Source organism: Pithys albifrons, chromosome 13, assembly GCF_047495875.1.
Source record: "Pithys albifrons albifrons isolate INPA30051 chromosome 13, PitAlb_v1, whole genome shotgun sequence".
Lineage (NCBI taxonomy): Eukaryota > Metazoa > Chordata > Aves > Passeriformes > Thamnophilidae > Pithys > Pithys albifrons.
This window is the reverse complement of record NC_092470.1, coordinates 18,297,326-18,314,159: the sequence shown is the minus strand read 5'-3', so window position 1 is coordinate 18,314,159 and position 16,834 is coordinate 18,297,326. Positions and strand designations below refer to the sequence as shown.

Here is a 16,834-nt window from a genome sequence, read left to right as displayed (position 1 = left end):
ATTTTCCAACTACAGCAGCAGCCTCAGTTACAGAAAAGGCTTTTCCTATCTGGGCATTTATCTCTTTTAATTACTCATGGAGCACAGGGCTGTTTGGTTCCCCATCCCTTTTCATAGTTAATCCATCATTCCTAGTGACAGGGGTTTTGCTGGATTTTTTATTTTTTGCTGTTTCCAGAGTCAGTTTGGGCCAGTCCCACCCAGACACCACATTCCTCCTGATGGGAAGCACTGATGGGAGTGATCAGGTGGACATGCAGCTCAGGAAGTTCTGCTCTCCCAGAGCAGGAAGAGACACCCTGCTCTGGAGACAGCCCTGCCAGGACATCTCAGAGCCTTGCTGTGTAAATTATGGCCCCTTCCCTGTCTGAAATGTTCCTGCTCTAAAATCTTGACTTTTAAGACCTTCACAGCCAAAATCAAGGCTTTTTACCATTACCTGAACGTTCTGAGTCTCTGGGAGAATAAATGGTATCAGATGAACACCAAGCTCAGGAGGGGATGAGGGCTCCTGTGGGGTCTGACTCTGGGATCTTCACTCCAGCCATTTTTCCAGGGTGGACAACACCTGCTGGTTTAATGTGCTTTGTAACACCAGCACAGCAGCGCTTGAATCTGGACAGGGAACTGGAGAAGGACCAGATGCAATGACAAAAGCACAGGTTTCAGTGCAAACATCCTGTCCCAGGGTGCCACAAAGCCCCTCTGTCCTGTGACATGTTTCTCCCAGAGTTTGAACAGCTGTAGTTGTCACTCTGGGCCTGTGCCCACCACAGTGACCCTCAAATATTGAAGCCCCTCAGTCCTGCAGGGTCTTTCTAGGATGCTGCAACCACAGAGTCCCAGACAAGGAAGCAAAGCCTTCTGCTGCCCCCACGTGTTACTTGCTCATTATTGTTGGCACTCCAGTAAAATCGTGGGAACTCTCTTGGCAGGCATGAGGAGGAGCCAGCACAGCCTTGTAGCTACTGAGATCGAGGAGCTTGCTTTGGAAGATTCTTCTGTTCCTTCTGTTCCTCCCTCAAGTCCAGGGCCTTCCCTCAGGCACCTTATATTGAAAAAATTGCAAAATCAAATCAGGCACGTTTGGATTTAGGTGAGCTGGAGACAGCCTGGAGGCACGTGATGCACAGCAAAGCACAGAGGTGTCATTGTCCTGCTCTGAAGGGGGGTGTGTGCACCCCCAGAGCCTGTGGTGGGTGTGTGTGCACCCCCAGAGCCTGTGGAGGGGGTGTGTGCACCCCCAGAGCCTGTGGTGGGTGTGTGTGCACCCCCAGAGCCTGTGGTGGGTGTTTGTGCACCCCCAGAGCCTGTGGTGGGTGTGTGTGCACCCCCAGAGCCTGTGGTGGGTGTTAGTCCAACCCCCTGTGCAATGCTGAGCTGTGTCAGGTCCCAGCACAGTGTTCAGGTTTGTTGGGTGGACCAGGAGGAGGAGCACAGAGGGAGGGACAGCTCCTGGCAGGTTGAGCTCCCGTGACAAGGTCATTGGAAAGACAAGTGATACTTTCACCAACCTGCCTTTGCCTGGTCCCATCAGCACCAGCTTGAGCAAGGACTCACCCTGTGCTCCTGTAGTTACCATGCTCTGTGCAGTCCAAGGACAAAAGCTTCCTCTCACATACCCTGGAGATGTGTTCCTCCACCAGTGTCTCAGCCCCCAGCTCTCAACCTTCCTGGCACTGTCAGCTTCCAGTTTGGAACCATTAAAGGGCAGCTCTTGGAAGAGTGCCATTCCCTCTGGGCCAGTGGCACCTCTCAAGCTGCAGGGAGAGCAGTCTGTGGTTACTGCCTGTCTGCTGCTTCCCAGCAGTTACAGTTTGGGATCTTGTGGTTTTGTCCTTCTCTGTTGAGCAATACTTCTTTGGGGCAGCACATGCTAATTATTCTGGAGAGCATCAATCCCAGGAGCTGCCTGGAGCCTGGGCTGACAGCTTGGCAGTGGCAGCCAAGCTCTCACATGGAACCAGTTTGTGGCTGGGGGGATTGTACAAACCAGTGGTTCTGAGCACCCCCATTATAGCACAGCTCCTTGGAAAGGAAGGGATGGCTCTTTGCCACCCTTTCACCGAGAGCCTTTTTGGCCCTGGCACCACTAACAGATGGGCCAAGGAGCAGTGCCTGAGCTAAGCACTGTCCTCAGACACTGCCTGGAGCTCTCTGAGAACGTCTGAAGGAACAACACTCCTGGCAGGGCTGACGTGCGCCGGCAATTGGGGATTGCAAACACATGCTCCAGCTATGCAAGAAATCTTTGACTTGTTCTGAATGCAATTCTGCCTGGGTTCCTTCCCAGGAACATTCCTGTTCTTCACAATTTACCAGTTGCAGGAAGGGAGAAAGGGGGAGGAGGGATTTTTGAGAGGAAAGGGAACAAATCTTACAGTGCTTTCCGCAGCCAAATTCCTGCAGAAGGACAGGGTGTGGAGCATGGGCTCCAGAGTCTGGCACCATCCCAAGAAAATATGAACTACAAAATTAAAACCACTTCTAATTAATCGTTTGGTTTTATATAAAGAATTCTCTCTTTTTCTGAAGTAACTCAGTGTCTGCTATCACACAGGCCAGGCAGCCCTGCCGAGTGGTGCTGTGGGATAGAAGGAGGGCTCTGAGCAGGACACGTTATCTCCTGCAGGAGACAGCAGTGCTGCTCAGAGCTGTGTTCTGCTGCTCGAGATAAAAGGCTCCTTCCTCGGAGTCACAGCACACGTGAGAGAGTTGCAAATGTGGTCCTCGTGGGTGGGAGTGACTTGGTGTCTGAGCTGGAGGTGAGGGATGAACTGGGGCTCTGTTTCAGACGGAAGAGGATGTGCCAGGGTGGGGCAAGAGCTGCTGCCCTGGAAGAACTCGGGGTACAGGGTACCCAGCTCCTCTCACCTGACTCTGAGGGTGGCAAATCCCTTTCCTCATGGCAGCCACAGCAGAGCCCTCCCTGGGCAGGGCCACAGGCCATTAAAGGGGGCAAGGTGCAACCTGGTGCTACCAAACATGCACTCTAAGTAACCTCCATGGCTCAATTAACTGTATTAAGTATATTCCTGTAATTATTAAATTTAACTGAGGTTTTTCTCTCCTGTGTTGGGTACCTACTGTATCAACCTCTTAAACATAATATAATCCAATTAAACGTACATGGAGCACCCACAGGAGCTTAGTCACTCCAGGCACCAGGGAGAGGATTATTTTGTTGTATGTGGCTCACAATTCTGCCTTAACACAGGGGTAGCTCTGCTGAAATTGGTTGTGCTGCATTAGTCCAAAGCCAGAGCAAAGCCCAGCATTTATACATTATTTGCAACAGAGGCATCATAATTTCCATCATGCCACGTCCTGAGCGTGGGTGAGGTTTGCTCCAGCTGCCTTCCCAATCTCCCACTAGGAAACAATGAAATGAAGACAGAAAGGAAAACTCTTTTTTTGTCTTTTTAGATAGCTCAGAACTATCAGCAGACTCCTATTGCCTTAAAGTGCTGCATGGGAGCCTTCCCCTATATGTGCTAAACTAAACAGGAATAATTGGTTGATATTAAGCAGATGCTCAGGAAATTTTTCTGTAACTTGTGCTGTACTTGGTGCCAGGATGGGAGTTCACAGCTTGTGAGGGTTCCCTCCTGCATCTTTTATCCACTTTCTGTACATTCTACATTTGTATTGTTAGAACATTCTACATTTGCATTGTTAATGGCCCATATGGCCAGGAAGGAAACAGGTGAATGACTTCACCCTGTCTTGCTTTGATGAATCCCAAGTTATGGATCAGGTCACGATTAATGATGGCCCTGGTGATTTATGAATGGCAATTGTTATTCCTGCTAGTCCTGAGCAGTTGGAAACTGTCAGATGCCATTCCTGAGCAGCTGTGGCTGAGCATCCCCTGGCACTGATGCCAAGGTGTGCAGGGATGTGTGAAATGGCCCAGCTCTGCACAGGTGAGTTCAGTCAACACCTGCACAGGAGGGACAGCAGCTTTCTGAGAGTCACATGTGAATTTATTCATTTCCCAGAGATGGAAAGCAGCCCATCACTGAGTGAGCCGAAATTCAGGTTACAGATTTTCTTGCAGAGCTTACAAAGTGCAGTAAGAGAAGCAAAGAAAGACACAAGTAATGTGTGTCTGACAGTGAAGTGAGCCTGAAAAAAGAGAGGCAGAACCAAAGTGATGAGGAGAATGGCAGCTCTGGATCTGTGCAAAAGCTTCCAGGAATCACAGGGACACAAGAGGAGATCCCTGTTCTAGTTTATTGGGAGAGCCTCAACCAAGACTTTCAGGAAAGTTTTGATTCTTTATCACAAAGGGATTAACTCTGGCATTCTCTGGGAAGGAGCTTGTGTGGATGAGAGGGCCAGATGGTGCCCACATCATGAACACATTGCTCCTTGGAGTGAGTGAAAGACCTTCTCAGTTGTGTTGCCCTCTGCATTGGCATGAGTCAGAGTTGGGAGGATTTCTTCCTGAAATTCAGGGCATGTATGAGCCTTATGTTGGCTGAATGTAGATAATGACTGAACCATTGAGCCCTCAGACAGACTCCACTTGTTTGGGGCTTTGCAGCTCTCACAGTCAATCTGCTAACAACAAAAATATTCCAATTATTTGGAATGATGACATCACCCATGCAATTGACCCAGAGCCAACAATAGCACTCCTACAAAACAGTGATTTCTTGTTAAGGACAATAAAGCAGCCCAGGCTGGGGTCTCTCAGAAAAGCCTGGTCATTTCCAGATCACCTCAGCAGTTGGATTTTCCAGGTTTGAGCAGCTTGCCCCATGACAAAGTATGATTATTGCTTGTAACTTTTGAACCTCAGTAGTCACAGAGAGGCTGTAAAGTGGCTCAGGGAAGGAGTTTTGGCACATTTCATCTATTCCCTTCACTCACAGAGCACTCCAGGCACACAAAATCCATCGTCTGTTGGGTCAGAAAGCTGCCTGAGTGCCCGAATCACCTGCCCATGGCACAGCCTGGCCAGGGATGGAGGGCAGGGACTCCCAGTGCCTGCTTGGCCATGGGGGCTGGCCCAGCCCCAGCCCTGCCTGGCCACGCTCCCGCCCACCCTGCAGCCCTGCCGGAATCACTCAGCCCACCAGGGGTGTGGGCAGGTGAGCTGCACAGGTGTGTGACCTGTCCCAGTGCAGGGACACCACACCCAGGGCTGCACAGGTGTGTGACCTGTCCCAGTGCAGGGACACCACACCCAGGGCTGCATAGGTGTGTGACCTGTCCCAGTGCAGGGACACCACACCCAGGGCTGCACAGGTGTGTGACCTGTCCCAGTGCAGGGACACCACACCCAGGGCCGCACAGGTGTGTGACCTGTCCCAGTGCAGGGACACCACACCCAGGGCCGCACAGGTGTGTGACAGACCCACCGCTCAGTTGTGTGACAGCCCCACCGCTCAGGTGTGTGACAGCCCCATCACACAGGTGTGTGACATCCCCATCGCTCAGGTGTGTGACATCCCCATCGCTCAGGTGTGTGACAGCCTCATCGCTCAGGTGTGTGCTGTGTGTGACGTGCCCCGTGCACAGTCCCGGTGGGGCGCGGTCCCTTTAACCGAAGCCCCGCCCCGCCTCGGCGCCGCCCTCTCTCTCGGTCGCCCATTGGCCGAGCGGCGTTGAGTCCCCGCCCCCCCGAGCCGCCAGCCAATGGGAGGAGCGCTGGGCGAGCCCGCGGCCAGGTCGGTGAGGAGCCGATGGCGGCGGGTTCGTGAGGGGGAGCGGGAGCGGGAGTGGGAGCGGGTCTGGGTCTGGGTCTGGGTCTGGGTCTGGGTCTGGGTCTGGGTCTGGGTCTGGGTCTGGGTCTGGGTCTGGGTCTGGGTCTGGGTCTGGGTCTGGGTCTGGGGTCTGGGGTCTGGGGTCTGGGTCTGGGGTCTGGGTCTGGGATCGGGGGCGCCGCGGGGCGGAAGGGAGCGGGACACCCTGAAGGGAACGTGGCACCCTGAGGGGAACAGGACACCCTGAAGGGGGAACGTGGCACCCTGAAGGGACTGGGGGCACCCTGAGGGGTACGGGACACTCTGAGGAGTGGGGACACCCTGAGGGGAACTGGGACCCCCCTGAAGTGCTGAGGGGAGCGAGACCCCCTGAGGGGAGCGGGGTCCGCTGAAGTGCTGAGGGGTGTGCGGGCTGAGGGGAGCTGGACTCCCCCGCGAGGGGCTGAGGGCAGCGGGGCCCTGAGGGGATGGGGGGGATCGGGGTCCCTGTGGGATCGGTCCCCGGAGGTACAGGGGGGTCCGGGACCCCCTGAGGGGCTCGCGGCGGAGTTTGTCCCTCCCTGTTAGGAGCGGTGCGGGGAGGGCCGAGGTGTCCCGAGCAGCGCCCGGCCCGTGCATGTTGGTTCACCCACAGCTGAGCCAGCCGCGCGTGCTGTGCCCGGCGCTAATAAATGCCATTAATTGCCGTGGTTTCACCTGGACAGTCCGTTGGGGTAGAGGGGCAATGTTTAAGGTCAGTGGGGTTCCACCAGAATGTGAGATTATCTTATCTACACTCGGCCCTGACAACAAATTGTTCGTGGAGCTGATGATGGAAGAAAAAAAAATAACTTGCAGCTGCAGGCTGAGCAATAATTAAAGTGTTCAGGCAGGTTCTTGTCTTTGTGCAGCAAAATGGTCCTGTCATTCAGGTTGAAGTTAAGTGTAGCTTGAGCTGTACAAAAGAAGAACTAAGGACTTAAAGGATAACTTAGTTGAGTGTTTGATGTGTTTTGGTAGAAGATCTGATGTAATCCTTGGATTTTTTGACCATAGTTAAAAGACACTTTGCTCAAGTGACTCCATTGCTTTTTAAATGAAATTATAAAAAGTTGGGTTTAAAATATATAGCTAAGTGGTGTTATGAGGTGGTTTGTCCACAGGTAGACCAAAAAAAAAAAAAGTTGGGAAATAACCTACCCATTGCTGAAGTTTGTGTGCATAACTTTTCTGATATTGCTGTTACAATGGCACTTCTACCTCCGGGGAGAGTTCACACGTGCAGCTGCAGTGCTTTTAGTGCATTCCCTGAGTGCCACATGCTGAGAACTCACCACTGGCACTGAGGACCGATCAAAAATGTCCGGATTTTGTTCCAGGTGCTGGAGTAAAAGATGAGGCTGAACCAGAGCCGGACGAGACCCTTCCAGGCCCCGGTGACGGTGCACAACTACCCGGGCAGGCAGGTGTACGTGTTCGCCAATGGCCGCTCCGACTCGGAGGAGTCCGAGGAGGAGGAGCTGAACGTGATGGAGCTGCGGCCGCGGGGGAAGGAGCAGCAGCGAGGCAGCGCTTCCCGGGACAGGCCTGGGGATGTGGTGCTCCTGGAGCGGGAGATCACTCAGGATGACAGCCTGAACAAGCTGGCCCTGCAGTACGGCTGCAAGGTAAGAGCCTTTTTTTCTGTTGGGGTTCATCCCTTCCGAGGTGTTGTATGTGCAGCTGACATTCCAGAGGGGCTGGAAGCTGCCCTGTCACCAGATAGCTCTGACACTGAAAAGTGTAGGCCCTGTGTGTTTGTCATGAATGATCAATATCTGGGTAAAACTGGAGAAAGGCAAAAAATCCCAAACAGCCAGAACAGAGTTGTTCAGCCAACAGCTGAGGAAGATGTTGTCAGCCTCACACCCTGCCCGACCTGCTTTCCTGTTTAATTTGGGTGACTAAGTGCAGGCTGTACTAAGTTATTTAAGTGAGGGCAAACATTAGGAAGCTGAGTTCAGCAAGGAGGGTCAGGGCTCTGCTCTCAAGGAATGCTGGAGTTTCTGAAGCAAACTGAGCGGTACAAAGAAATGCCACTGCGATAGGTCTGCTTTGGAGTGGGATTTTTGGCTTATTTTTTGAAAGGTGTCAGTTTACTCATTGCAAGGAAGGTCTGAGTCTAACGGGTGGACCTGGGGAGGTGCCAAAGTTCAGGTCCCAGAGTCCAGGTGCTGTCTCTGTGTGTGTGTTTTGGTTGTTTGCTGTCATGCCCAGAGTGTGCTCTGTCAGCTGCCTGTGGGCAGGAGGGAGGAGCGTGCAGGGTGAGCTGTCTCTGAGTTGGAACACTCCACACGGTGTCTCTTCTTTGTTCAGAGCAGAGCACTTCATAGAAAAACTGTTGAAAAGTTTAGATTACCTGCTCTGAACACGAGAAGCCCCCTGTTGTTCAGCAGCTCGAGCTGCATGTTTAGAGCCTCCTTTATCTGCGAGCTGGGCCGTGATTAAAAGGTTCCATGATGCAAACAATTGGACAGGGACCGGAGTGGGGATAATGATACGGCTCTGGCTGCGCTGCCGCAGTGCTATTGCAGCCAGTCTTGCCTAACACACAGCAGCTGTGTGGTGCAGCTGAGGCAAGAGGGCTTAGAGGGATTGCAACAATTCCTCCCCTCCCATTCCCTTAGAAACAAGAACAAAACAGCAAAGGCACCCGTGTAGGTTCTGCTGATGAGGAGAAGCGAGTCTGGTAGGACTTGAATAGGCCTCGATTGGCACCGGGAGAGCCTGAAAGGGCAGAGCTGCAGCTTTGGTTGGCTTTGGAGCTGTGGCTGCACTGCTCTCAGCAGCCATTGTGTCACTGCCACTTGGGCAGAATCACAGCAGTTGGGTGACCTTAGAGGAGGAAGATCCTGAATAGCTCTTTGGTGTATGGCATGAAAAACCCTGCTGGGCCCTCTGGCACTGTTAACTCAGAGAACTCAGTCCTGTCCCTGCTGTGGCTGCTCATCTGCCTCTGCTGCCCCACTCCTGCCTGGAGGCTGTCCAGGGGGAAGGCAAACTGGTAGGGAGGGACCAGGTAGTCAGTGTTCTCCTCCCACAGGAAAAAACTGTCCTCCTTGCCTCCCTCCCTTCCAGAAGGGACTTGTTCCAGTTAAAGTGAAGAGGCACTGAAGTCCTTATGATGGCCCTTAAATACCAATTTGTGTATTGGTCTGTTTACAGACTGGCACTGCTCAGTTTTGTTTGCACAATCAAACAGCTCCTGAAAGGCCACCAGGACAGCAGGGAGGAAGAACCGTAGCCACAAATATATATGCAAATATGTTTAAAGGATCCAGGACGAGCTTCTCCTTGAAACCAATGAGAACCTGACTTTGGTTTCTTGGTTTCTGAATCTGCTTCAGGAGAGGGTAGCTGTGCTTGTGCCACAGGTAACTTGGCAGAGGTGGAAAGCACTTCAAAATCTTAATTTTTGCTCTTGACCATTTATAGTCCTGGCTTGCTTTTGGCATTGTTCGTAGCTGGGACAAGAGGAGCAAACTGCAGCCAAAAAAATGAGTACAGAAAATAAGCCTAAATGGCTTGTGAAGTCCAGTCTCCTGAATGCTTCCCATCAGCTTTGTTTGTTGTTTCTGTGTGAGTGCTGCTCCACTTTCTGTTTCTAGAGCCTTAGCACAGCACTGCAGTGTTTGATTGCAGACACCACGGGGGATATTTACTGTCCCAGTAATTTGTTTTCATTGGAACAAAACCAGAAATTGAGGCAGCACCTCAGTTAGGAGGCTTTGGGTGAGATTGTTATTTCATAACAAAGAAATTGTGCAGGATTTGGGTCCAGAGGTTATGCTGGGGTAGGCTGTGAGGAGCCTGAACAGGCAAAGGAGGATTCCTTTTGCCTCAGGGGCCCCAGATCAGGACCTGGATTAAATGTGCCATTTGCAGAGTTCTCAAGCTTTGCAGAGTAAGCATGAGATTGAGGCATCCATCTCATCTCTGCCTTGGAGCAGAGTGCTTGGAAAGTAAAGTACTGGGTTTGTTTTAGCTCCCCAGTATCCTTGGCAGCCTCAGGCTGGTGAGTGCACAGTGAATGCAGGTCATGCTGCAGTTTCTGAAAGAGCACAGTCCCTGTACTGTGTCTCTTTGGTTTGGGGTCTTGCTGGTTTGTTTGTGTCCTCAGCCTTTCCCTCAAGGTTCCTTCACGTCTCCTTGGCTGCTGTGGAGAGCTCCTTGCACACAGTGACATCCTGTTTGTCATCTTTGACAGAGGGTTTAGGGCAACTGAGAAGTTGTTGCACTTACTGGGTGGCTGAGTGGACATTGTATTAAGCATCTTCTTATTCTTAAATTAGGAGGTGCTGCCTTGCCTTTGCCTTTGTGTTGGTGCTGGCCCTGTGACTTGACACTACACATGTGGCTTGTTCCTTCTTGCTCTTGCCACTGCTGGGTGGGGGTACAGGTCACAGAGGGGCCCCCTGCACAGGCAGCACCAAAGGGGGCACAGGGGTGATGGCCCCTCAGCAGGAGCAGGAGCAGCTGTGCAGGAGTGAGCTGGACCAGCTGCTGTCCTGCAGAATTGGTGCCGAGCAAAGGGTGCTGGTGCTGTGTGGGAGGTGCTCACCCCACTGCAGGCTGACCTGGCTTTGAAAGATGGAGATCTGTTCACTCTGAAGGCCCTTTTTGAACAGGAGGGGTTTGACTGCTGGTGCTGATGTTTTCCCGAAACACTCACTGTGTAAGGTATGAAAACTGTTTTTAAAAGGATCTGTTACAAAGACTCACCTTAACTTGGATTAGAAGTAAGTGAGGGACAGGTAAAGAAAACAAAAGGAAGAAAAAAGGGTATTAAGCAAAAACAGCAGATACAAGAGCAGTAGAGGAGGTTATAGGCTGGTTTATCCTGCAGGACCTGAAGCCCCTGGAACAGATGGGGAATATCTGCAAAACACCAAGCCAGTTGCAGCCAAGGCGTTTATTCTCTGGCAGCTGCTTGCTCCTGGTCCTGGGCCGCCCACAGTAATGTCCCTGTGCCTTTGGGTTCTGCAGGTTGCAGACATCAAACGTGTCAACAACTTCATCCGGGAGCAGGACCTGTACGCGCTGAAGTCCATCAAGATCCCGGTGAAGCCGCACGGGCTGCTGACGGAGGGCCGGCAGGAGCTGCGGCCGCCGCCGCCCGCCCCGCCCGGGCTGACCCGCGCCGAGCCCCCCGAGCCCCAGCCCGATCCCGGCCCCGCCGACGGCCGGCGCCTCAGCGAGTACTTCAGGGGCATCGACCGCAGCATCCAGGACGCCGTGCGGGTGGAGGTGCAGCGCGGCACGGAGCGCTGCGGGGAGGCGCTGGAGAGACCTCTGCCCGAGCCGGGCAAGCGGGACACCGGGAACGGCGCCGACTGCGGAATCCAGTGGTGGAACGCCGTCGTTATTATGCTCCTGATAGGAATCGTTCTGCCTGTGTTTTATATCATCTATTTTAAAACACAAGTCCTGGTGGGCCACACCTACAATACAACAGTAACCCCAAATGTTTCAACAGCTGGATCGGAAGGGAAATAACCACACAGCTCAGTGGCAGGAAAGAAGCCCTGAGGGGAAAGGGCAGCCCCCTACAGCCTCTCCAGCAGCGGTGCCTGTACGCTTGTGACTGACCCAAGTGCAGCCAAGGGGATATAACGATACAGATTATTTTTATTTTTATAACTAGCTGATGATGTAATCCTGAACTTGACTGAAAGTGAGGTGATGTGATTTTGATGGAAAAATAAGGATGATTTGGTGCTTACCAAGACTATTGAACAGGTGGCTTAAGAGCTGCGAACTGTTGAGTGAAAGTATTTTGTAGCAATTTACCATTGTGATTGCTTCAGGTATTTTTTAATGCAGTGTCCAGAAGCAAATTCTTTGCTGCTGAGCTAGAGAGTGCAGTATTTAAAGTCCTTGGAAAGTTGGGGGTTGTTTGCATTTTAAGAAAACACTTTTCGCTGGAGTAGAAGGGGGGGACTGTTTTTCTCAGAGCTGTCCTTTCTCTCTTGCAGACCATGGTGGGTTTGGCCAAACCCTGAAGGTCTAAGCTGGGTGTGCCATGGCATGAGGATGCTGTGCCAGCCTCTCATCCTCCTGAGCACACGGTTGAGCTGGGTTTGTTAGGATGTGTCAAGCCATGCCTGGAAAGGGTGAGCCCAGACCTCTTCCCTCCTTGAAATCCGTCAGAGATGGATCCTGAGATCCAGAGATCTCAGAGCAGGATCTGTGCAGGGGAGAGGGGTTGTTGTACACTCTCCTTGAGGGCTCTTTAGTTGGCAGGGGCGTCTACTCAGTATTACTTGTGAAAAAACTAATAATCTGTAATGGTGCATCTCAGACGTGATTTCAGCCATGGGCTTGATTTCCTTGTGTGCAGATTTCATGGGAGCAAGGCCCAGGGCAGAAATCCAAGGCACAGAAAGAAGGGCAAAGCCTTCACAGGACAGGACTGAGCTGATTGTGAGACATTCTGTGACCTGCAGATGTGCATTAAAAAGCTTCTAAGGGTGCAGGAAAGAGCAGTGTTGCTTCAGAGGGCAGTGGTGTGCAGAGCTGTGGGTGAGCTGTGCTCTTCAGGGTGTCAGTGGGAGCTTTGCTGCAGAGAATTGGCCTCAGCCATTGGATCCATCCCTTCCAGGGCTGCAGGCAGAGGTAACAGCTTTCCTGGAACCAAACACTAAGGGATTTCCACACTACACAAGCAGAATTGTATGATGGTACAACGATAACCTGTGTTTCCTGCAGCTCTCAAAGAAGTGCTCAGGAAAGCCTGAGAGAATCTAATTTTGTAAATGAGGACTCTAAAGTGTCTTATACTGAACAAAAACGTGTATTTTTCTTCTGTGAAGAGCTGTATCTCTTTGTTCTAAGCTGGGGGGGGATTTCTTACATTTTTAAATAAAGCCACATGAAATGAAAGCACAAGGGGCACAGCTTGTGCTTCTTTTGTTGCCACACTGGACTGTGCTTGCAGCCTCACCTCAGCACCTGCTGCAGGGACCAGGAGTGGCAGCAGCAGGAAATGGGAGTGTCCAGAGGGACAGGAGGAGCTGCCTTGGGTTCTCCAAGCTGAACCTACCCAGGTTTTCCCGTCAATTTCTCCAGGTGTTTTGTAAGAAGGTTCTAACTGAGCATCAGTTCTTGGGTGTAATAACAAGTGTGTGTTTCCCAGGAAGTCCTTGCTGCTGAAAGCCTCACTGCTGCAGGTTAAAAGCACAACCTCCAGCTGGACTGGAGGGGCACAGACACGCCAGACAGGACCATGTGCTCTGCAAACACGAGAGAGGCCGGAGTACACAGTAAAAGCCAGTATCTTTACTTTAGTGAATGCAGGATACAAATATTTTACAACAACCTCTAGCATTTTCTTAACCATTTGATAAAAAGTTCACTAGAATATTTATTGTATATTGAAGAAAAAACAACACATTCAGGGAAAAAAATTGAGATTAACTTATTTTTTTCTTAAAAGATTCGTCTCAAGGATGGCAACAAAGTCCAGCTTGTGCCGCCAAACGGCTTATCAGCATTAAACCGTGAACAGCTTCTTTGTGAACTGTTGACTACAAACATTTACCAAATACATAAATCTCTTTTAAAAAAGCCATTTTAAATATAGCAAAGCAGTGTTCTCTTGCACAGCAAAGTGAAGAAAGGTTCTACTAAGATTTAAATGTTTACATTGGTTAAGTCTTTCTTTCACATTCGGATTTACTTCTGCCCAGGATCAATTGTTAGGAGTTGTTTTGTTCCTTATTTACTATGTATTTCTTGTGCGCTCGGTAACTCGCGAGTTTCTGATGCATTAGTGTCCTTGAGGGGAGGGCAAGGCTAAAGCAGTTCTGACGAGCCCCTGACAACGTGGCGTTTCCAAAACTACTGTGAGAGCTCGAGGATGGAGGTGATTTGTCACAACAGAGCTAAAAATCTTAAATCACTCAGACCTGACTGGGTTCAGCCCAGGGTTGGATCCACTTGCACTTCAGTCAGCAGAGATAATTTAAAAAAGTATTATTTTTTTTTCACCTGTTGAAATATCTGTGCTATGTCATCTTTTTTTATAAAACATTTTTACAATTTCTAAAAAAGTATGTTCCAAAGTGAGTTACTTGTTACTAAAAACCAGGATTCCCATTTCCTCAATGGCAGGAGCTGCTCCCCAAGGGGGGAGGGCTGTGGAAGGACATTTCTGCCGTGGCTGGGGCAGCTCAGGGTCAGTCCCCAGCCTGGCTCTTTAGAACTGATTCTTTAATACTCTCTTAATTCATTGGTGCAATTTCAATACAAACTCTAACCCTTGTGTAGCTTTGTCTTTAAGAAAACAGTAATAGTACTGTTTAAAAACCTGCATAGAAATAAAGACTATTGAGATACAGTCAGCAAAGCCATCTGATAAGGCACACAAGAAAATAGACAGTAAATGTGAATGCAGAACTCCCACTCGGATGTACAGCAAAGTTCATACAGGTGCATAAATCATGGAACTCACACCACTGGTCAGAGCAGCAAAAGGTTCTGGGGATGACAAGTGAATTGGGGCGCCAGGAGCACAGCGGCCCTTGGAACGGGTCCCCTTTGCCTCTGCACTGTCAGCCCGTCCAGTCCCACCCGAAACAACCGGGAAGCAGCTCCAAGGGGAGGGGCCGGAGGGGACCGGAGCCTGTGCAGGTGTTCCCGTTGCCAGGACAGCGAGGGATGTGCTGGAGGCCGCAGGTACCGACCTGGATCGCCCTCTCCAGCTCCTGGTACAGCATCAGGGGATCTGGGATTACACAAAAACAATAAAGCCCGAGCAAAACGTCAATAAATAACCACAAAGGGGCTTGGTCACAGCCCGGCCCTGCAGTTCCTGCCCAGCACCAGCCCTGCCAGCCTGGAGGTGGGCGAGGGGAACAGGTGCAATCCCAGCCCTGCATCCAACACCAAACCTGCTCCCAGCCCCGGCCTGCAGCACGAGGGGACTCTGAGTCCTCCTCCTTGTTCTTGAAGCAGCAATTTTTTCCCAAACCACTTGCCAGCTCACAAAACCTTTTGTGCTCCTCTGATATGTGTCATTTCCCTATCATGAGAAATTAGGTCAAGTTTTTCCACTGGTTTTTTTTTTCCTCCTCAGAAGAGGCAGCTTTAAAATGATGCCTTAAAATGTGTTGTAACAGATTTTTGTATATTTATGCAGGATGAACTTAACACCGGATTTTTTTTGCCACTTTGCTATTTATATACATATATATAAAATGTATAATGAAGCTTAACCATACAGCACAGAGATTACAATTGAACGGCACACATTCACCACCAGTGAGGGGGCCAACCCCTTTATACACCCTCTGAAAAATCTGGATAATAATATTAATAATAATTAAAATCCAAAGAAAGTACAGTATATTTAACAAAATAGTAAATATTAAACAGTGAATACTCTACTTAATAAGGACCTCGCCTTGTTTCAAGTTGGCGTCAATCCACAAAAATATACTTTTTAATCTGGTGACCGTACAATACATAGGTACTTACACCAAAGGTGATAATATATTTAGGATGCTATATACACAAAGAGTTTGGCTCAAATTTAAATTTACATATAAGTGTTCATGGCTTATTTTTCCCCCAAGGTTCCGCCTGCAAGTTTTTCCTTTTCATCTTTGAAAGCAAAAACTAGAAAGTCAAAATAAGATAAAACTGTACTCTACAAAAAAGCTACAACATACAGCTTTGGCTTATATAAATAATTCATAGCAGAATGTGTTCAAAAGTACTGTATATAACTTTATATATAGTCTTCAATTCATTAGGGTATTGTTTTCTTTAATATAAAATATACATGAGCTAAAATCCGTTTCTATATTTTTCAAAGGTAGGAACGTAAAAACAAATTTGTCAAACATATTCCAATTATAACTTAATATATTAATTTTATTTTGTTAATGTTCTATTTTCTAGGCTAATATTTTCTGAATATTTCATGCGAGTTCTCTATGTCTCTCTTTCACTCATTAAAAAAATCACTTCTTTGACCCAATACACTATTTTATCTTTTTTTTGCACGTGCAAAACAGGGTTTTTGTTTATTTCTTATAGCATCAGCCCTTCTCCATGCACCCTCTGCAATAGAGACCCATGCCAGGTTGGGTAATAAAAGGTCAGTTTATGTACAGTATTGCTTTCTTCTTCCTGCTTTTCTACTGCTCTGCTGCTACAAAGCAATTATTTCTTAACTACGAGTAACCATAGAGCTGACTAACACACAGGGACGTACTACAGGCGACCCTCGCCGGAGGAGGAGACACTGCGGGGACAACGCTCTGCCAGCGGGGCCGGGCTGGGGCAAACACAACTCCAGGTAAGTGCCAGACTAGATCAAACCTACGGGATTGTTCTGTTTTACCATGGGACATCTGCAGCTATACAAGAGTTTGTCGTAAGTGCCTGATGATTGGTGTATGCTACACACACTAGCACATATATATGCATGTGGAGATATATATATGCACGTATGTATATACATATAAATATACTTATTCACGTCCTTATTTATAAATTTAGATATGTCAGGACAGTTCATTTTGAGAACACACAACTGAGGGGCACTGCGCGTTTATGTCACCCACGTGTCCATCCTCATTCGTTTTACCGACGGGCTCTCGCGGTCCTCTGCCGTGGGCGGCCGCCCCAGCACCACGGGCGAGTGGAAGTCGCTGCGCGGATCCTCCCGGTCGCTGCCGTCGTAGGAGCTGCTGGAGCTGCTCAGGCTGTCGACAGGGGAGCGCCCCAGCTCCTGTCGCGACGGCGGCGGCGGCGGCTGCGGCTGCGGCGGCGGCTGCTGCTGCTGCGGGAACCCCGAGGGCGTGACGCGGTCCCGGGGAGGGGAGATGGGTTCGGATTTGATGTTGATGTTTTGGTTGGTGTTAATGGAGAGGTTTGAACCCTGAGATAGCTGGCTGCCAGTGCTGGGGAGACAAAACAGGCACAGCTGAGAACGCAGCACAGGTGACAAGAAAGAGACAGTTCCCTGTCTGTGATGGGGTGGCCTTGGGGCTCAGCACCCTCCAAACACACCTCACTGAAGCAAAGAACAAAGATTCAAAAAACATTCATTAAAGGTCTGGGCTGTGTTTACAGAAGAGTTCAGAACACACAGA

The 16,834-nt window shown here is 50.0% G+C and overlaps 2 protein-coding genes across 10 annotated transcripts in view; one reads left to right on the top strand and one right to left on the bottom strand.

The window, feature by feature from the left end:
- Positions 1-5,667: 5,667 nt before the first annotated feature.
- LYSMD4 (LysM domain containing 4) lies at positions 5,668-13,794 on the top strand. 4 transcript variants are annotated; one of them, XM_071568850.1, is made up of 3 exons: positions 5,668-5,682; positions 7,073-7,360; positions 10,719-13,794. In XM_071568850.1, exons 2-3 carry the CDS (start codon positions 7,088-7,090, stop codon positions 11,226-11,228), a joined length of 783 nt encoding a protein of 260 aa, XP_071424951.1. In that variant the 5' UTR covers positions 5,668-5,682; positions 7,073-7,087; the 3' UTR covers positions 11,229-13,794. The 4 variants fall into 4 exon arrangements, with proteins under 4 accessions (XP_071424951.1, XP_071424948.1, XP_071424950.1 ...); XM_071568847.1 differs by having other exon boundaries at positions 5,674-5,703; positions 10,719-13,793; XM_071568849.1 differs by lacking the exon at positions 5,668-5,682 and adding an exon at positions 5,886-6,005.
- Positions 12,989-16,834, bottom strand: part of MEF2A (myocyte enhancer factor 2A) — an 82,278-nt gene continuing 78,432 nt past the window's right edge. For all 6 annotated transcript variants that reach the window (XM_071568846.1, XM_071568842.1, XM_071568845.1 and 3 more), the window contains one exon: positions 12,989-16,642. In XM_071568846.1, coding sequence (XP_071424947.1) covers positions 16,291-16,642 — 352 coding nt within the window. In that variant the 3' untranslated portion in view covers positions 12,989-16,290. The remainder of the gene's footprint in view (positions 16,643-16,834) is intronic.